General features: G+C 33.4%; 2 protein-coding genes across 4 annotated transcripts; one reads left to right on the top strand and one right to left on the bottom strand.

The window, feature by feature from the left end:
• Positions 1-1,505: 1,505 nt before the first annotated feature.
• alka (glycine receptor subunit alpha alkaliphile) lies at positions 1,506-14,515 on the top strand. Of its 3 annotated transcripts, none has more exons than XM_036374866.2 (10): positions 1,506-1,654; positions 3,764-3,913; positions 5,676-5,752; positions 5,818-5,917; positions 5,998-6,152; positions 11,052-11,207; positions 11,338-11,708; positions 11,770-11,898; positions 12,706-12,810; positions 12,874-14,515. In XM_036374866.2, exons 2-10 carry the CDS (start codon positions 3,855-3,857, stop codon positions 13,072-13,074), a joined length of 1,353 nt encoding a protein of 450 aa, XP_036230759.1. In that variant the 5' UTR covers positions 1,506-1,654; positions 3,764-3,854; the 3' UTR covers positions 13,075-14,515. The 3 variants fall into 3 exon arrangements, with proteins under 3 accessions (XP_036230759.1, XP_036230758.1, XP_014091322.1); XM_036374865.2 differs by having other exon boundaries at positions 1,506-1,701; XM_014235847.3 differs by having other exon boundaries at positions 1,506-1,709.
• A 1,356-nt stretch (positions 14,516-15,871) lies between these two features.
• On the bottom strand, positions 15,872-20,093 carry LOC106618209 (periodic tryptophan protein 2 homolog). Its single transcript, XM_014235857.3, has 11 exons — positions 19,957-20,093; positions 19,732-19,844; positions 18,655-19,673; positions 18,333-18,585; positions 17,936-18,275; positions 17,289-17,434; positions 17,080-17,227; positions 16,789-17,023; positions 16,565-16,726; positions 16,282-16,498; positions 15,872-16,214 (listed from the first exon to the last, which is right to left on the bottom strand). The coding sequence occupies exons 1-11, from the start codon at positions 19,972-19,974 to the stop codon at positions 15,992-15,994; spliced, it is 2,874 nt and encodes a 957-aa protein (XP_014091332.2). The 5' UTR covers positions 19,975-20,093; the 3' UTR covers positions 15,872-15,991.
• Positions 20,094-21,582: the final 1,489 nt, after the last annotated feature.

The raw sequence follows: 21,582 nt of genomic DNA, 5'->3' as shown, positions 1-21,582 counted from the left end.
AGGTTAGTCATTCGTTTTATAAATTATATAGTATGTTTACATCAATCCATAAAAATGTTTGAATGTGTGTGTGTGATAGCATTTTACTAGATCCATAGGAAATAAATAGCAGTGATAGGCTTAAACGAAAATGGCACGCGACACGCTATGCTCATAACACTAGTCAACATAAGATTTACAACTGGATTGACGAGATTAAATTTTGTATTTTGCTAATCCTTTGCAATCGTTATACAGTGATAACTAAAAAATTTATTACGTCAAGCAAATCTTTGTCGGTAAACTGATAAATTTTAGACTCTACTAAAACCTAACTTAGTGGCTTAACCAAATATAGACCTCTGGTTAACCATGAAGATGGTTTGGAAGCTTAATATTGCAGCGAAACCGAGTTATAGTGATGCATTGAAAGTTCTGCTCATAACGGTAGATCAAATATATAATTTTATTTAAAGCCTCTAGGTTTAGTACCGGCTCGATTCCGAACTCGTTTGTAGTGATTCGATGGATATCGACATATAGATTAAAAAATAATGGACTTTCTACGTAAAAACCTCTTCAACAGTGTCAGTGTCAAAGAACATAGCGGGATTTGCGAGAGTGTTTGTCCTTCACCTTGAAAATGTGAACAGAAATGTATAGATATAACTGCTTGAACGTGTACTCTATGTTATTTTTGCAGTAAGGCAGAAAACATACGCGAAATAGCTTTGAAGTATGCTATCAAGTTCATAGTCCTCGGCCGTAAAAAAAGTTTGGATTGGTTCCGATTACATAGCACTGATATATATACTTATTACATATACAATCTTTTTCTAGTTCTGTCTCTTTGCTGCTCTCAAAGAGCAGTATGCAATTATTTGAATCATGAGAGCAGTTGACAGGCCCACATAATCACTTTCTAGCTCTGTCTCTACTTCTTCTCTACTCTCAGAGAGCAGTATGTAGTCATTTGAAGCAAAAGAGCAATGAAAAGCACTCATTTTAAAGCATTTTTGTGAAATGAGTATAGAAATCAAGGAAATAAGAGGTTGTATGAAAAAACTGAAGGATACTGACATAAAATGAAAGTGCTCGAAAATTATGTTAGAACAAACGTCGAAAAAAAATTTTAAAATTCTATAAGAATTACTATTCCACTTAAATGAATGGAGGCTCTTTGAAGCACTTTTGACTATCTAAAGTCTTAAATAAATATAAATTCAGTCAATGTTTTGTAAAATGTAGGCAAGAAACTTTAAAAAAATTTAATTATTGTATTCAAAGTTGTATATTTTTGTTAATCACTGTAAATGGCACAGCCTCTTCATTTTATTAGCGTATATGCGAAAATATGGAGATGAGCAGGTAGATATGCTTTTGAGTGAGTGTCAGTGTGTGTTGCTAAGGCGTTGATGGCGATTGGAATTTATTCATAAACACACAGGCACATACCTACTTATTTACATACAAACCTGCAGTTAGTATAGGCTGAGGCGCTCATTTAGTCTTAGCGCGCAGCTAATGATCAGCGACTTGGCAGTTCGCTCGTTTATCTTAAAGTCAGTGAATCGCATTTATTCTGTAATTGATCGCAAGCCTAGCTGGTTGACAAATCGGGTTGTGTCGCTAATACGAACTATGAAAAGGACGTAGCGTCATCAGACATTGAACGGTATACATTAATACATACATATACACTTGTATATCTACAGCACGTCGGTAAATATGTGAGTGTGTGTAAATATGTGTCGATTTAGTTGTCCTTAAAATTGTGTGAAATGGGAAAAATTGTGGAGCGATAAAAAATACAACAAATTAAAGATAAAAAAATAATAAAAAATGCGTAAATTTAAAACAAATTATATTAGTTGGAAAAGTTTTAATTTGTAAGAAATTATAAGTATTGATTAAACAATATAAAAAAACTTATTATTACATATATATTCAAAAAAAAAATATCGCGTTAAAAAAATAGAATTATAAATAAATATCGATTAATAAAAACTAAAAATTTAAAATAATTTTAATAACATATACTCAATTTCAAAAATAATGAAAATCCTTATGATGTTCGGGAAACGAAATTTCAAGTAATTGGTTCTTTTTAGCAAGAATTATAAAATATATGATATTTGAAAATAAAAATATTAAAATAAATTAAACATTTTTTTTTAACTAGTATTGTTTTCATAAAAATTTTTTTAAATAACGTAAAGAAATTTACAATTTTTTTTATTAAAAAATATTTAATACAACTAAATATAATAAATAATTTACATTATAGAAAAAAATATAAAAACTGAAAATTTACAAAATACACATTACAAATATAAATACATAATACAATAAATATATCAAAAATCAAATTAATGATAAGAGTAATACAAATACAGAAAAAGACGAAAATGTATTAAAAAAGAAATATTAAAAATTCAAGGACTAGAAATCCTTAAATTGCACTCAAAATGGAATTAGAAAACAATTTGCCATTTTTCTCATACTAAATTGTAAAAATTATAAAAATAATTCCAAAAAACAAAAATATACAAATAATTTAAAATAAAAAACACATGTAAAAATTATGAAATATTTAATACAAAAAAATAATAATTTAATGCAGAAATTTCAAGAACAAAACTTGTAATAAAAATAAAAAATAAAAATATATTTTTTAAATACATAACATATAAGGTATAATAAAACGTATGCAATAATAAATAAAAAATTATAAATAATTAAATAAAAATAATAAAAAATATCATATTATAATTTACAAATAAATAAATCTTGGCATTAAGCAATTTAATTTTAATATTTCTGTGTAATAAAACGGAGAAAAATCTTTAAAAAACGAAAGAAATAAAAATAAAAAAAGTTAAAAAAAAATCTAATTATAATTTAAAGTTAAAAAATAAACAAAAAAAATATTAATAAACTAAAATAAAATAAAGTTCTGCTTTGTTTTAGTGTTACAAAAAATTACAAAGAACCTATGTAATTAAACACAATACAAGAAACATTTACCGGAGCTATAATACCCTTTTCAAATACAAAAATATTTCTTACAACAATTTGATTTCGATCGGTTCATTTGTATGATAGCTATGTACATATATTTTATAGTGATTAAAGCTGAAAATATATTCGTAGATTATAGCGTTACTTGATACAATAACCTATGCCAAATTTCTTAAAGATATCTCGTCAAATGAAAAAGTTCTTCATACAAGAACTTGGTTTTAATAGGTCTGTTTTTCGGCAGCTATATCCTATTGAAGCCCGATATCGCCAGTTCCGGCAGCTTCTTGTGGAGCAAAAAACGTGGGCAAAATTTCAGATCGATAACTCAAGAATAGAGGGACTAGCTCGCGTATATACAGACAGACGGACATGGTTAAATCGACTCAATTCGTCACGCCGATCATTTATATATGTATATAGTTTATAGGGTCTTCGACGTTTCCTGGCTGTCAAACTTAATATACCATGTTCAGGGTATAATTAAATAAATAATAATAATAAAAAAATATGTTACTTAATTAGAATATCATAATTAACAAATAAAAAAACAATACTAAAAAGTTAAAATTGGTTTTCCAAGCCTTTTAAAAAATATGAATATAGAAATAATAAAACTCGCGAATGAAAAACAAAAAAATATTACAAAATGCCTGTGCTCCTTCATATGAACTAATTTGAAACTCATTAGCGCCTGTTGCTTGTGAAACGCTGCTAAAATAATAGAATAATTGCTTTCATTTACCCTTAATTTGCCTTTCAGTGCATACGCCAGCAAACTATGACAATCTCACAGCGATACAAAGTGAGATGAGTTGAAGCATTTTTTTTTATTATCCACTGTGATTATCATAATGCTGGATAAATACATAAATCTACTATTGCCATGCAGTCTGGGATTGATATGGATTTGGTAAGTGAGCTCATGCATTATCTTTTGTTTACATATACAATTCCCGGTTGACAACACTTTGCATAAAGTGACAGTGTAACAGTGGTGGCTAAAAATATGAGTGTTTGTAAATATTATGAAGAGAATTTGTCGTTAACCTAATGAGAGTTTAATTGGGAAAGTTGAGGTTCTCACAAATTTTTTATGAGCTATAGTGGAATTGGTCCTAAAACAAAGGATGGACCAACGGGCGGTGAATACTTACTCTGGTGATTGTTGTTTTTTTTTTTTTTGAGAAAGAATCAGTATTACTTCCAGGAAATAAAAAAGTGTCCCTCTTTCCCTCTGGTAGCCTTATCAACTGAAGTAACTTTTTATGATTTTATGTTTCTATGATAAAGTTTATGGAACCTTGGAACCATTGCCTAGTAAACTACCTTTTTGGGCTTTTGAGCGACCTGCAGGTTCTTTTGCTTTCTTGGACATACAACCGTAGGTCGGTGTGGGTCGAGAACACAAAACTTCGCCAGTTGCCTCTATCCTTTCCGAGGTCACGTCAGTTGTACATACTAGATTTTGACAAGACCCTAAGGATTTTGTATTTCCATTAGAAAAAGCCCTTGCTTCCACCCATGGGTTTCGAATCGAAGGAACTTTTACCTGAGCATCGTCTTCCTTGCGTACGACATGTCCTAACGCAGAGGATTTAGACGCTTAGCTATATCCATGTCATGTTAAAGCTCATACAGTTTGTGTTTTCTTCGGTACCCATCGTTCAAATGGACGTTTTCCTAGCGGAGAACAGTTCTCTAAAATGCTTCAAGTACTTTCTCATCTCCGTCCGTCATTTTCCATGTTTCTGCACCACGGGAATGATAAGAGACTTATAGAGCGCAGTTTTTGTTCGTCAAGAGAGAGATCTACTTCTTAATTGCTACCAATTCCAAGGTAGCACCTATCTTAATATAATATCAGAACTGGTTATCTATCAAAACACTGCAAGCTCTGCACCCGAGTTCATGAATTCATATTCCGGCGACAGAAAAGTGTTTTATAAGAAGGCGGCTGAGAACTTTTGAGTTCATGTTTCGTAGAATAAAATTAAGTGGGCACCTCGAAAAGCATAACCAAATCTTGAGCTACGGTGTAAGAATGCAATCATCCAAATTTTTTTTTTTTTAAAATGAGGAAAAAATCATCTCAAACTCACAGAAAGTAAACGCTCCAAACAGCGGCTCTTTATTTCTATTAAAATTTTGTCTTGTTCAGTCTAGCAGTAAACCACAAGAAGACAGAAAAACTTTGACCTGTTCCCAGTCAGATCATACTGAGACAAGATAGTTAGTTTTTCAGAATAGATTTTGAAGTTTCTAAATTAGTGGTGTTTCGAACTTCGATACTGTTTATTCATAGTCTGAAGAAAGCAGACAGGTTGAAATAAAGCATGTAGGGTTTACTCGGTCGTTGCAAAAGTGAACTGGAAACATGGACCTCCCATATACATAACCATCCTTAAAAGGCTATGATGCTTTCGGTACTGCCTATAACATTTCAGAACAGTTCTACATTTAGGAAGTGAATATTTTTTAAGAACATATCGATTTTTTCAGTATACTGTCGCTTAAAAATTACTGTATTATATATTCTGGAGACATTTTTAATGAAGTCGTAAGCGACACCATAATTCGAAAATTGAAAGAGAAACTGCTTTGCTTATTTTCAATTCCTACTTTTAATCTTTTATGTTCATTTTAGTATAGTATATAAATATATATATCCACAGGCTGACTGATTCAACGGATGCCTTAATGAACTACACGGCAAAACCTCGTGTAGTCCTTCCACCTAATTATGTCAAGGGTGAGCATTTGAAAACATACGATTTTTAACAAATATATGCATTTTCGAAAGTTTTTACTCAACAGAAATGAGACCACCTTCCAAGAAAGGCTCTCCAGTGATAGTAGACTTTAGCATATTTGTTGTAGATATTAACTCAATCAATGTAGAGGATATGGACTTTAGGTAAGTGAAAATTCAAGGGACTTACACAAGCACTTTTACGACAACAATAACAATAAACACATATTCCTTAACATTTTCAGGGTAGATATGTTTATACATCAACGTTGGAACGAATCACGGCTCGAAGTCTCCGATGATATATTCGAGGAGGGCGATGATTATGTGACACTACTTCCAGAATTCTTCGATAATCTTTGGCAACCGGATCCATATTTTTTGAATTCGAAAATTGCCGGTAAGTGCGAACCTTGCATATCATTTGACTTGCATATTTTGTAGTGATGTTTATGTTTGCGTGTGTGCGTGTGTACGTTGTTTTGTGACACACTGTTTTATGTATGTAGATTTGAGATATTGCTAAGAGTTTCATTGCAAACACATACTCAAATAAACATTGTTTCTGTTATATAATTCATTCCTATTTACAAATGCTTATTTGCTATATTACACTAGGGTGGTCCCTTTTTTTATAGGAACAAAAATTTAGATTATGGTTTTTAAGGTTTTGTACCTACTTATACTTATATATGTAAAATTTGAATGTTTATATATGTTTGAAGTTTATTTTTTAAATATACTTATATATATATATACCCGTTATGGTAATCAAGAATTATTTAAAGTCTTTACCAATACTTTCACAAATACTAAAAGGACAAAAACTGTAATTCTTTGAAAACTATTTAGTTCGGTATCGACAACATTGGGATCGACGTTAGATTAGACCCTAATTTATTTTAAGTTGTCGAGTTTTTATGAAAGTCTATGGACAAGAGAATATACTAAATAATGAACTATAGAATAGAACGATACCGAAAACAAGTAAGCATATGCCTTGTAAAAGAAACTCTACTAAACTCAGTCACAGACCATTCTAATAAGTCTTAGTCAGTTCCCAAAACGCAAAAATCAAGCTTTAAGGCCTTGACCGTATTGTCATTAAGTTAAATCGATGTTACCAAGGATTTCTTTACATTAGAACTATTAACGGTTGTCTAAGTATATTATATATTGCCTGTCACAGAACCACGGTTGATAGAGCTACGGCAACTTTCAGTCGTAAATGCATCGTAGGTGGAAGTGGGTTTTAAACAAAAATCTCGACTAGTCCTGATTGCAGCAGACTGTAGGCATACTTCTTCGATACATTTTTATAGAGAAATACATATATACGTATTTCCTAGATCCCAAACACTATATCCTAAATGTATATATCTCACCAGTAGTTGAGTTCCTATGAGTTATTTCATTAAGCGTATTTCATTGACTTTTTCATAAAATGGTGCTACTGTTTAGACACTATTTAGACTTGTCACTTGTAATTCTAACATTTTTGAACCATTTCCTTATCTCTGGTGTATTTTATGAAAAGCTCGAAGGTTCAACATTGCCTACTAGGACCGTTGTTTGTAAAGGATGAGTACATAATATTTTCCGTTGTGAAATTTAACACACGCCCTTTTTTCTACATGGTGCTGCTCAGTTGTCGCAAACTCCAATAGCGGACCAACATAGCATATAGCTGACATACAAACTGGTCGATCAAAAGCAAGTTCTACAATCTCCGGAAAATTGTTTAGATCGGACCACTATAGCATATAGCTACCACAAAAACTGATCGGTCAAAATTAATTTATTTTATTGTTATTATTACAATGTTTTTTCGGACCACCCTAATGTGTATATTTATTTTGGATTTCATGTACTTCTGTGTGTGCGCATAGCGGATTTATTGTGCCACGTGATTTTATTGTTTTTATTTTTGTTACTGTTTTACATCGCTTCTCTGTCAGTTTGTCAAACTAGTGCCGTTTGTAGCTGTGTCAATCAGTCTCACGTGGGTGGGTGGGCGTTTTCAGGTTAACTTCACTTCAAGTTCAAAACGTTTTGTTTGTAATGTGCTTTGTTCTTTTTTATTGGTAATTGCATAATCATCAGCGTTTTCACGTCATTCTCGCCTTGAAAGAGCGAAAAAATCAGCCATGCAAAAAAAAAAACAAATACGAATCGTCGCTTCTGAATGGTTTTCGAGTATGCGCAGTAGAAATGGCAAGGTTTTTGGTGTTTTTGTGAAAAAAATTAAAACATTGTGTTTTTGGAGTTTTTTATAAAAAAAAAACCCACAAAACATTGTTTGTTAAGAAAACAATATATGCCTCTACAGCGCTTATTGGAAAACCCTTTGTCTATTATTAATTATGCAAAATTTTTCTTCTCATTTATTAATTGAATTTTTCGCAATCTTTATTACTGGTATTTTATCAATTTTGTATTGACCACGTGCTTCGTACGCTAGGATTCGGCAGCCCTTATATAACTTCTGGCTCTCTACTGCGCGACAAGGATCAAAGAGAGGCGAAAAACTTTCATATCAATAAAACATTAAGTATACAAATAAAAAAATGAAATTCCCAAATGATGTGTTTTTTGTTTTTGTTTTATTTGTGTGATTTAAACTGCAAGCACACACCCACCTACATACATACATATCAACATTTAAATATATATCTACATACATAACTGCATTGTAAACAACACAAATGTACTGTCCGGGCTGATAAGTGTTGAGGAGAGAGCTCAGCGTTTTCATTAGGGTGGACACAATTTTATTATTTGTTCATTTCAGTACTTATAAAGTATATATAGACAAATATGGTAGTCGCCGTAAGTGATCAAATGATAGCCTCAAAGGAGTGTTAATTTTTTGTTAAATGCGTTTTTTTTTCAATTGCAACATGAATATTTTGCTGTTGTTGTTATGCACTTTTAATAGTTATTTTGTAAAGTTGTTCTTGCTTGAGTAAAATAATATTTTAATCATATTTCTTATTAGCAACCTTTATGATATTAGCAAATATCAACAAATTTGTGTTGTAAGGGTCTTATGATCCAGCTTTTGAGAGTTTTTTAGGTACCACAACGGACCGGCGTTCTAAGCTGTCCAAGTGAGATACTTCCTAGGGTCGACCTCCTAACTTAACCTGTATATTAGGGTGGAGTGAAAAATTTTCTTTGGAAAAGTTCGAAACATTTTTTTTAACATCTAGACTTCACTTTTAAAGTAAATTTCGAGTTAAAATTTTTACATGTATTTAAAAAGAAATGGAGTTTTAGCGAATTTAAGGGCTACCCTTATAAAATTATCAGATAATAGTTTAAATCAAGAAAATACGTTAGAAGGTGTAATATCCTTCACAGGTGCATTTTTTATAACATAAAAGGTATAACGTATAAAAAGATCTTTATCTTGAGTTTGAATCGGAAGTATGTATATATTACGGTGTTCCGATAGAAATTTAGATGCATATCTCAAAATTAAGGATCTAGTTCGCGTATATTCAGACAGACAGACATATACACCGACACTAAGTTCGTGACCAACTTCGTAAAATGTCCATTATTTTGAAGCTAGCTTTCTTTTCTTCTTCAACTGCACCCTTGAAAAAATTTAACCACTACGTCGCAGAGTCTACTCCTGGTGGCTTTTTCTCTGCTCACTTACCGACGAGAGCGAAGTTGCTGCAGAAGAGGCGCAATGAGCTTTTTCACGGATGAATCAAAGCTCGATTGACGGGTTTTTTTTCTTTAAGGAGGTCTCTGTTAAGTTTAGTTTTCGACTACCGGATCATTGTAGTGTTTTTCAGGTAGACATGGCTATCATTAAGGTAGCAATAAATGTATTGTTTCAAAGGGCAGACTCTTTCTGGGTGTCTAACCACACTATCAATAGCATCACGTTACTTCATTATCAAATTCGTTTGGGTGCCTAGCCATAGCGTAATCGCTGGAGACCGTAAAGCCGATGAGCTACAATAGGCCAATTACATCGTAGTGGAAACGAGTTAGGTCTCCGTTGTCCTCTTGCGTTATCGCACTGTACCTGTGGACCTCGAGTAAAATTAGCTGGCGTTGGTCGCGAACCAGCTACTCTGGGACTGTGAGATCCTTCTGAAATAGATTAGAACGCAGGGGATCTCCTGAACTTTTTGCTCTTTAAAAGGTTCATCTTGTCGCAATCGTTGGAGTTCTTACTGGCCAATCGGCATTCATGCAGTGGAGCTACAATAGATATTTTGTCGGTTGCAAATTGCCAAAGCTGTAAAGAGGAAGGTAAGGTAGAAGCATTTAGAATAGGGATACCAGGAGAGATAGCCGAAACTAATATTAGCCGCCTAAACAAATTAGTGGTTGATTCAAATCGCATAATCATTTTCAGGAACCAGCGTTCTAAACTGTCCAAGTGTGATTCCTGTTGGCGCTTCTAACAAGATCAACCATTTAACCTAATCTAACCTAACCTAAGTTAGGTCTGACATCCTTATACGACCGTTAAGTTTCTATTGATGGATATATGCACATGGTAAGAAAGATTGTACTAATAATGAATCTACTCAAAGGCACAAGACCCCTATCTTCTTAAAGTAGCTACGTGAAATCGAATATTCAACCTAGTGTCGGAGTAAGAAATTCTACCATATATGAGTGTGAAGCTAAGCCTTGAGTGCAAGTATAAGCGGAAATATATGGATATATGTAAGAGATCAGACTCTAAACATATTCGCTGAATAACTCAAAAGCCCCTAAATCTAGTCTTTGTTTATGTACTGAAAATACAAATTTGGAGACTTTTTTCAATCTAAGTGTGGCCGCAATATTTTTTATTATTTTTCCCACTTGAACCACGGCTTTGTTTTAGCAAGTAGAGTTTCTATTATAAATTATATATTTTTACCAATTTGAAATTAGTAAAAATTCTCACATTTTATTTTCTTAGTATTTTTTGCAACAAAACTGTGACATAAGCTTAAAGCTCCAGCTTGGCTTAATAAATCAGCGCTTACTACATTGCCAGCCACTGCAAATGTTTAGTGAGATTTCAGTAGCCTAGAGTATAAATTAAGTTAGAAATTTGTTGTGAGCTGTGTTTTCCTTTGCCTTCCTTTGTCCACGTCTTAGCCGCACGCCTACTCATGTCATGCATCCCATCCACCTCCTGCCCACGATTCCCACGAATTGTAGTTCAAAATATTTATATTAATATGTATGTATATCACTACAGCATTAATAAAATCAAAAATATATATTTGCAACACAATTTCGTTTTCTCTCTTCTCTTCTCACACTCTCTTTGCAGAGATAGCAACGCTAACGCACAAATTCACTTCAGTGACTTTATATAAAAATAAAACGGTACGCTATGCGGCGCGAATGCATGCGATCATCGCCTGTCAAATGGAATTCCAACTCTATCCGATGGATATACAGGTGTGCCCTATATACATAGAAAGCTGTAAGTGGCACCCAATGATAGCTTTCGGCGTACCAAATAATAATTTCATTACGCATTTTCCTGCCTCTTTCCACACTCTCTTTTCCTTTTACTCGCTCTTTCTTTCTCTGAATCTTGCTCTTGCTCACAGTCTCATCGAATAATCAAAAAGTGAAATTACGTTGGTCCGACTCTGGCGTCACTTTGAATCCCGAGCTCAAATTGCTGCAATACAACCTTGGCCAACCGCTCGAGCTGGAGGAGAGTGACGGCTATATGCCCGAGAAGGTTGGCAATTTTTCACGTCTAACAGTTTATTTCCGATTTGAGCGGCAAATCGGACATCATCTCATACAGACATTTGCGCCGTCATCGCTCGTCGTAATGCTGTCCTGGTTTAGTTTTTGGTTAGGACTCGATGCCATACCGGGTCGTGTAACGTTGTTGGTCACATGCATGTTAACTTTAGTCACCATGTTCACCGGTCTTAGAGCGGATATACCGCCAGTTGCTTATGTGAAGGTGAGTATTTACGGAAAATTTACTTTTTGTATTTCAACTGCTCGACTCTTGTTATTTGCAGGCTCTTGACCTATGGATGGCCGGTTGTATGGTGTCTGTATTTGCAGCTTTGGCGGAATTTGTTGTTGTGAAGGTGCTGGATGTTCAATACCAGTATCAAGTGAATAAAATACCGAAAGTGTTGCCAATGGTGAGTATTATTTAAAATAACGTGTATTATAAAAGTTTCTTTGGAAGAAGACTTGGATCGGATAACTTATATTTGATATACTTCGACATTTTTTCAGAACTCAACAGATTAAGTTAATTCTCTTTCTCTCTGAGGTAAAAATTGCGTATAACTCTATGAAATTTTCTCCGAACTGACGCTCAAATACTTTCTGGATGGATACAAATATATGTATATTAGTGCAAAGCTTAGGTTAGGTTATACCGGCTGGCTGTCAAGACATGCATAGACCTACAGGTCCTTTGTAATGCCAGATGGAGGTTCAGTTTAATATAAGTTTTCATCATTCAGGGCGTCAACGCTTTGGCGAAGTATGCATACTTTCTATCCGATTTAGATAATTCATCTAGTCCCTAGTTCAACAGCGAAGCTTCTAGTTATCTCAGACGAGTTCCAAATAGGGCTGAACAGAAGCAGTGGAGGTGTTCGATCTTGGCGATCCTGCATGCCATCTCACGCTGATCCGTTTGCCATTCCTTTCGGAAATTTCATTGTTTAACATTTTTAGCGACTTGGGTATTTTCTGTACTGGTTCGGTAGCCAGGCGGATGACACTTTTGGCAATCTCATCAGCTAACTCGCTTTCCGGAATGTGCTTGCGTTCTGTAACCCTGTATATACGCAGCCGCTTTTGCCAAGAAGATACTGTAATATTCGGAAAGCTTGAAGGATCACCTTAAATTTAGCTTAGTCCACTTCATCTAGCCATTTCTAATGCGTCTGTATAAATGACATATTGGGTTAAAACTTTTTCTAAATTCTTTTCAGCGCATAAGCAACATGGAAAAGGGTCAATGTGCAACGGTGGCCAGCTGGGAAGGCGGTGCTGTGCGTTCACGCAAATCCACACAAACACCAACAACGCCAGGACAGGTAAAAGCATTAAATAAAATAATTTTTTTTAGAAATTTTAACTAAATTTTACACAATTTACAGACTTCACTGCAGGGCAACGGCGGCCCACCGAAGCCGGCGCGTCGACAAAGTCTTCTGTCGGTGGCCTGGACCGACACCGACACGGGTGTGGAGAAGATAATGTGGCGCGAAATCGATAAAGTATCACGCGCCGTATTTCCCATATTATTTTTCGTTTTCGTGCTACTCTATTGGCCCATATTGCTTATGAAGTCATCCTAGGATTTACGGAGTTCCAGAATACCAAATTCTGGACTCCGCTGAAACCATAATGCCCATATACATATACTTGTATGTATTGCATCGGCGCACACAAACAAAGCAAAATATTTACTTACATACATATGTACACACATATATTTGTATGCATTTGTATTTAGTACGAGAATATGAAACAACAAACACATGCTCGCAAACGCAAAATAGTAGTTAGTGAATATATGCTACAAATAAGTAATGAGTTTTTAGATGAATTAACAAATAATATAATAAACAAAGAACATATTTTAATTGAAAACTTGAATTTTTAAAGAAGTACCGTTTACTTTTAAATTGGAATGTGAATGCTTTTCTGCGCTGCATTTTGTGTAAAATTAAATACGAAATAAATATGTTGCATAGTGTAGACGCGATTTACTCTTTTTTACATATGTATGTATGCTGAAATAATAAATTGTATAAAATTTATGAAACTATGTAGATAAACATGTAATAACAGCGCCTTTAAGTATGTACGTGTATGTATTTTCAGTCGTCAGCATTAAGTTCAACAGTAAGTACGCAGAAATGTAAGAAAAATATATAAAATTTAGTTTTTAAGTAGGTAATGACAACACGATAGGGTTGTTCTAAAATTTCACAAAAAAAAAATTAAAAAATTTTAAAAATTATATTTATTATTTTATATACATATAATACACATAATATACATTTATATATATTTGTCGAGAAAATATCGATTTTTAAAAATTTAATTTTTTTGCAACAAATATTTCTGAAGCGTAAGTGCATATTTTTTGGTATGTAGACCACATTTGAACGCCAACTGGTACTCTCGTTAAATACAATAGAATTGACTTTTTTAAAAAATAAAAAATAAAAATTAACCAGTTAAAATTTCAAAATATTCATATATGCTTCAACACATATGTACAAGCATACATATTTTAGAGTAATATTTGTGTTATTATTCATAAAAATATTATATTTGGTGCTTTCAGTAAAGATAATAAAATTTCCCCACAATACATAAAAACCAATATTGGTTAGAACAAATTATGCAACAATTACAAACGCACACACACAATTTTGCTACTACAATTTTTTATATAAATTCATACATATGTAGATAGTTATGTATTGTCATATGCTCCTAAGTGCAACTTAAGGTTCACCATGCAGGCTATTTATTAAAATAAGTGCGCTCAAAAGATAAACACGGAGCTTTAAATAAATCGAAAAATTATAAATTTATATGTATTTACAAGCATACACAGAATTGTTGGTATTTACACACATTTGCATACATATTAGATGCAATTATTTTAACATACATATGTAACGATTTTAATTTTTTTTATTAAAGTGTATATTTATTTCGGCTGTGCCGAACTATAAAAGAAATTATTAATTATAAATAAATCAAATACTATAAAATTTACAATATTAATGAATATATAATTATTTCACTTTGCTTAGTAGTAGAACTTTGTTTATCAACAGTGTAAAATGTAAAATTTGTGATGGATCAACTGGCAAATTATACCATATTTGTGGTGTTCACATGATTTTGTTTCATAAAACCATTCCTTTAAAAGTTATACGCACTTAAAGTATAGAATCAAATGCACTGAGGCTCTGTAATTCAGTAACTGAACATTCATACAGTCCAAAATTCAAAAGTTTAACTGTTTATAGTTCTTAAAGCAATGTTTTTATGCAAAAAATTATTAAGAACTTTTTTGTAGAGCAAACAATTTTGTTTTAGAATATAATCTTTTCAAAGTTGTAAGTCAAAAAATCGCCATATTATATACATATATGGGAAAAGTAAAATCAGTTTGGAACGGGGAAAAAACAAAAATACACGTGTGCAGCTTTCCTGTGGAAGTAACTTTATGTAGTGTTTTCACAAGTTAAGGCGGCGAAAGTGCAAGCAATGTTAAACTTTTTTTAAACTAAATTATTTTCTTTTTAATTAATTATCTACAATTTGTTTTTTGTAGCAAAAAAAATGTTCTTTAGAAAATTGCAGATAAGCTTACCAAAACTTTACGAGTTCATAGAGCATGTTTTTATAACAGTCAATTATTATTGCTTAAATGCTACTTCTTCACAATTACAACACCGTATATTTAATTTATATAAAACTATTTACAATAACATAAATATAAAAAATATTTATTAATTTTTTTTTTATAATTATAAAATACTGGTACGTTTATGATTTCATACTGGCAATACCAAAATTCGCTTAGTTGTTGGTGCAACACTGTATGCAGTTGCTAACCTTTTGACATCGGACAGCTTAACAGTTGCCTTTCAGTTTCCGTTTACGCGATTTCAACTGTAGTTATTTTCACAGTGACTGAGCAAAGAATTAACTTTTATTATATTAATATTTCACTATTTTATATAAATCGTGTATAAATTCGTAGTGCTTGGTGTCTTCTTATGTTGTAGTTAAAAGTAAAGAGTTTTTCGTGTTTTTATAGTGTTGATTTTCTAATTTCAAATAGGGTCTGCATAAACGAGTGTATGCAAGTGTGCAAATTTGTAGTTAAACCGCAAAACTATGCCTTTGTGCCAAATAAAAGAAGTGAAACCTCGCAGTCTTAGGTATCAAACATTTTTTTTTAAAGATAATTATTTTTCAGTGTAAAAACAGCTGCAATATATATCACAAACAAATATAGCTGAATTCGAACAAATTAGACCGCCTTCGAGTAAAATGTATAAGAAATAATCATCAATAAAATAACTCCAAAACAATCTCGTTCGGTATACAAATAAAACACAGTTCTTTACAAGTCAATATTTTTAATACAATTAATTTGTATTAAATTTTTACAATTAAGATCGTTCTATAACAAATTTGGGTCATATTTTAGAATACTACACTATGCCGATGACTGATTTCTCATTCTGTACTGCTTTCACTATCACTCTCGTCCTCTTCTTCAAACTCCGCTACAGTTTCGTCGCTTTTCGCTTTAATTAAAAACATATCATCATCCTCCACATTCTCGTCACTGTCTACGTTAGCTCCATTTGATTGTTTTTTTACCAAATATGCACCTTGTTTTTTGCGCTCCTTGGCAGCATTTAGTAAAACACGCATCGTGTATTTATTAAAATCGCAACTGAAATAGTTAACATTTTTTATAAATTTCTTATATTGAAAGTTATCATTCAAAAAGCTTAACTTACATGCGATTTAATGACTCATATTTCTGCGATAAGCTCTCCTGCAGCGAAAGTAGCGCATGGTGTTGCAACAATTCGCTCTTATTGCCATGTGTGGTTAACAAGCCGGTACACCATTCCAAGTAAAATTCCAAATGTGTGCTAGTTTGTAAACCGCGCGCTAGTATTTGCAGCAAGGAAGGTGCGAATGTCTCAGGCAACGTGGAGCAAATCAGTTTTACTGCAAATTAATGGAAATAAAAATTAATTAGTAATATATTACATATGTGTTAGGGTTTAAACTTACTGTCATTACGCGGTATTTTCTCTAAAACCATGTAAATTAGGTGGGGTTCATTAAGTTTGAGCGACATTATGAGCGCTTGTGAAAAATCTTGCTTGTCGACCGACTCATGTATGGCTTTTGGTGTCACCTCCAATGAGAGGTGGAATGGATCGAAAACAACACCTTTAAAACAAAATTACATTATTAATGTCGGTCAAAAGTGTTTCACATACTGTGTAACATACCTTTATCCAACGAGTATAAACATAATCCCTCAGTGGTGGCCACTGCATACGCTTGACCGGTTGGCATGAAGCGCACAGAAAAAACTTTAATTTTTGGCTTGAAGTTTCTGCTCGCCATATCACCTTTTTGAACGCCAGGCAAACCAATTGCCACGTTGCCGCCCTCCAACTCCTCGCGTGTCTCAACAAGCGCCATATTGCCGAATTCTGTGAGATTACGACGATTTATATACTCCTGCAATTGGAGTTGTTTAGTAAAATATTTATGTTATTTACAAATTAGACACGCACATTTAAACCATCTAAGCTATGATTTTGTGTAATTTCGAATTTCTTTAGTAGCACCGCTTCACGTGCGTGATAAATACATATATATTGTGAATTGCCACCGGCTATAATGCATTCGCCATCAACGGAATACTCAATGGAAGTAAAGTATCTTAAATATAAAGGAAATATATAGTAATTGTTGTTGTAAATTCAAAAATGTTCGAACATACTTGCCCTCAAGGTTTTTCTTGCCCGTTATGACGTCAGCTTCATAACGACCGCCAGCTAAGTCGTTGCGTCCCTCTATCGAACTTATTTGTGTCGCGGTTTTCACATCGAAAATTGTTATATGCCCATTTAGAGTGGCAACTGCAACCTATAATTTAAAAATATTATTTAACAAACAAAAAAAATTATGAGGTAAAAAAGTTTTATTGAAAAAAGTATTAAATAAAAAAAAAGTTTTATTGAAAAAAGTATTAAATAAAAAAAAGTTTTATTGAAAAAGTTAAAAAAAAAAGTTTTATTGAAAAAATTAAAAAAAAAAAAAGTTTTAATGAAAAAAGTATTAAATAAAAAAAAAGTTTTATTGAAAAAAGTATTAAATAAAAAAAATTATAAACACAACATATGTATATATGTATATGCATATAAAAAAAATATTATATAAGAAAAATTATGCATAAAAAAAATTTAAATAAAAAAATTTATTAGAAAAAGGATTAAAAAATATTATTAGTCATAAAAAATTGTATATAAAAAAATTATTATTTACAAAAAACTATTATCTATACAAAATTATTGTTAAACAAAAATTATTATGTCAAAATTAATTTTAATAAAAATCATATTTACTATTTACACAATTTCAACTCACATGCTCACCACTCGGACTAAATGTCACACATGTTGCATCGGCGAGCACATCAATCGTTTCATGTTCACTGTTGCTCTCCAAACAATTCCAAACTTTTATAGTTTTATCCCACGAACCCGATACTAGCGTAGTCATTGTGGCTACCGGTGAAAATGCTACCGAGCAGACAGGTCCTTCATGTCCACTTATCACTTCCAGCAATTTACCTAATTTCACCGACCACAAATACATTTCGAAAACATCCTGACAACCGGCGACCACAAATTCACTGGAATGATCAATGGCCACACAGGAGAACTGCACGCGTTCGGGCGCGCTGAATGTACGGAAATTGCGGTATCTGCAAAGCGCAATATTATATAATTATTTATAGAGTGAATCCATTTTATCAAACTACCTATTGACATCGAAAGCACGCACTGTGCCGTCTAGCGAGGCGCTAACCAAGAAATTCTTACTGCGACTGAATTGCACGCCAGTTATGCCGCTACTGTGCTCATTGAATGTCACAAAGCAGAAAGCACTTTGGGTATTCCACAGTTTTACTTTCGAATCTTCACCGCCAGTGGCAATATATTGGCCATCGGCTGAGTAGCTTATACAAGTCATTTCACTGCTGTGTCCCTGCTGCTTCATAATGTATTGCTCACCTGCAAGTAACAGAAATAAGTTTTTATTCAAAAAAAAAAATAAAAAAAATCATGTAAGTGTGCACTTACTTTGCCACTCCCACACAAGCAACTGGCCGAGTTCGCGTGAGGCCAACGCCACCCAATCACCGGTGCCATTAAAGAGCGCCACCGATATGGCATAATCCGAAATGCTTAGCGAATGTATCATATTGACATCGGGTAGCTCGTATAAATAGAATGTGCCGATATTGAATGCGACCACTAATATTTTGGTACGATTATTATAATTGGCGGCTGTAACAAAAGCATGATAATCGGTTTTACGCGGCTCATCGGCCAAATAATGTCGACCTAATTTTTTGTACACAAAACGATGCGCTTTACTAGCATTTACATCCTTTACTTCATTTTCATCTACCGCTTCAGTGATGTCGGTATTATCATCTTTTTCTTTTTCCTTATCTTGCACATCATCCTCAGACTCTTCTTCTTCAGTTTTGTCTATCTTCTTCTTTTTTACGGTAAATTTTAGTTTTTCACGTTGCTCTGGTGTAATTGCCTCAATATCTGAGGGTTTACAACTACATTCCCATATGCAAAGCTGTCCATTACGACCAAGCGTATTCATATGCATGCTATTGCGCTCAAAAAAACTAGCAATAATACCATCAGAGTGTCCAGCCAATATGTAGGTGCGAAAATTTGACATCAAACGCATGCCAACAATTTTGGTTGTGCCATCACGACAGCCGATGGCGAGAAAACGTGAGTCGCTTGACCAATCCAGCCAGGTGATATTATCGAAGCCACCTAAAAAGCGTCGTTTCAACAAAAATGGACTGTATTCACCAGTTAATTCACCCGGTGCTGAAAACACCAACACAATATTGTCTAACGCCACAGCAAAATATGCGCCATCCGGACTGAAAACTACACATTGCGGTTTGTTTTGCAATTTGTGTCGATGTATGACCGTACATGAGATCAAGCTTATCAGTTGTGCTTCACCCACTTCATTCACTGCGATTAGTAGACTGCCATCGGGTGACAAGGCGATGCAAACGTAATTGTAGCGCGATTCTAGCGATAGCGTGCGCGATTTGTGACTAAAAATAAATAATTTATTTTAAATTTCTTAATAACAAATTATTTCATTCTACACACTTGCGTAAATCATAGATTGATAGCCGATTACCAACCGGACTGATTATGCTGTTGCCATCGGGTGTAAATTGCAGATTTCCATTGCGATAAATTGCGCCCAGCAAATTGGAGAACTGTGCGAATTGATTGTCAGAAATAAAACATATTATAAATAAAGTACTATAACATAAATAAAGAACTATATATAAATAAAGTATTCTATTACAAATAAAGTAACACAATTACCTTATAAGAGAACTTCATGCCAAATTGTATATTTCTTTTTAGTTTAATTTAAATAATAACATACGCGTAAAATAGTCGCAACTTGCAGTAACCAAACGTAAACAAATCACACGTGTTTGTGATAACAGCGTTGCTGCGGCATTTGGAACGCGTAGAGAAAGAAACAGTGGGTAAAATTATTGTTTGTTTACGGATATACTTTTGAAAACTTTCAAACACTGTTTCATTTTAGTTGAGCGGTATTTTTGAATATTTAAAAGTTGTATTTTATTTTGTATGTTAATTGAGTGTGACGGTTGCTCATACATACATTTATAAATGTGTTTATAAATGCCTACTATGATTATATCAATAGTGGCGCATAGCGTACATTATTTTCTAAAAATATAGAATTTTTGTGATGCTACTATGACAATTAGAAAAGTTTTCATACAAGAACTTGGTGTTGATCGTTCAGTTTGTATGGCAGCTATACGCTATAGTGGTCCATTCTGAAAAATTCAGAGATAATAGCGTTAGACAATAATGTATGCGAAATTTGGTGAATATATCTGATCAAATAACAAAAAATATTTCCATACAAGGACATGATTTTGATCGTTCAGTTTGTATGATAGTTATATGTTATAGTGATCTAATCTGAACAATTTGTTCGGAGCTTCTAGCGTCGCCTTGTATTGGTGGATGCTGCAATCTTTGGCTGAATTGAGATGGTCGTCGAGGGAACAGAGATGTAATTAGATTTACTCCTTCATCTGAAAAGATAGAAGAAGAAAGAGACCTAAATTTAAATTTTTGGAAGTAATAGCTGTCGGAATTGTTGTCTTCGAGTCTTCAAGTTTATTTCATACAGCTTCTGTAGATTTTATACTCAGTTAGTCATTGAAATCTTTCATGTAAGCAACTTGGAACAGCTCAAAAAGCGGCTTTGTTGAATATCTTCAGCTTAATAATCGCTAATGACTTTGGTCCGAACGCTCCTTTTTAACAAGTTTAGTGTAGGTAACGACGGAAGTTTCCTTATATCAAGTCGCTACATAGTTTCGTTGGCATGTTAATGCTTAAAATTGTGTGTATTTTTACCTTTGTTTGTTTGGTCCAAAATTTCGCCAATTCTACCGCAGGCAACCGTAGCCTTTACAAAGCATTTCATACGCGCGACAGCAGACATTTCTTTAGCGGCATATCGACGTTGGCAATATGACAGTGACAGCGAGAACTAAAACCACAACAACAACAAAAATAATTACAACGCCAACGAAAATAATAATAACAACAACAATAATAATTACAACAACAACGGCAGTGAAAAAGTTTGCAACAAAAGCAGCATATCGGTTTTCGCGCGGTTTTCCAATTTGCACCAAAAACGTCGATTTTATTTTCGTTTCGATTTTGAAATGTTGTTGTTGTTCGCTGAGATTTGTTTGCCTCAAATGCTGGAAATTGTATAGTTTACGCTTGATTTGTTGGTTTTTGGGCGCCATACCAGCAGCTTGCAATCTTTGTGGTCGTCGATGCTGTTGTTGTTGCCATAGGCATACGCTGGCCTATGGAAATTTACGCAGTGCTTTCGCTGGGTTTTCGAAAGTTTTGCAGTTTGGAGCAAGTTACTATCGACGGTCA

The sequence above is a fragment of the Bactrocera oleae genome, chromosome 4, assembly GCF_042242935.1.
Source record: "Bactrocera oleae isolate idBacOlea1 chromosome 4, idBacOlea1, whole genome shotgun sequence".
Taxonomy (NCBI): Eukaryota; Metazoa; Arthropoda; class Insecta; order Diptera; family Tephritidae; genus Bactrocera; species Bactrocera oleae.
The sequence above is the reverse complement of the archived record's forward strand: the minus strand, read 5'-3'. Positions and strand labels throughout refer to the sequence as shown.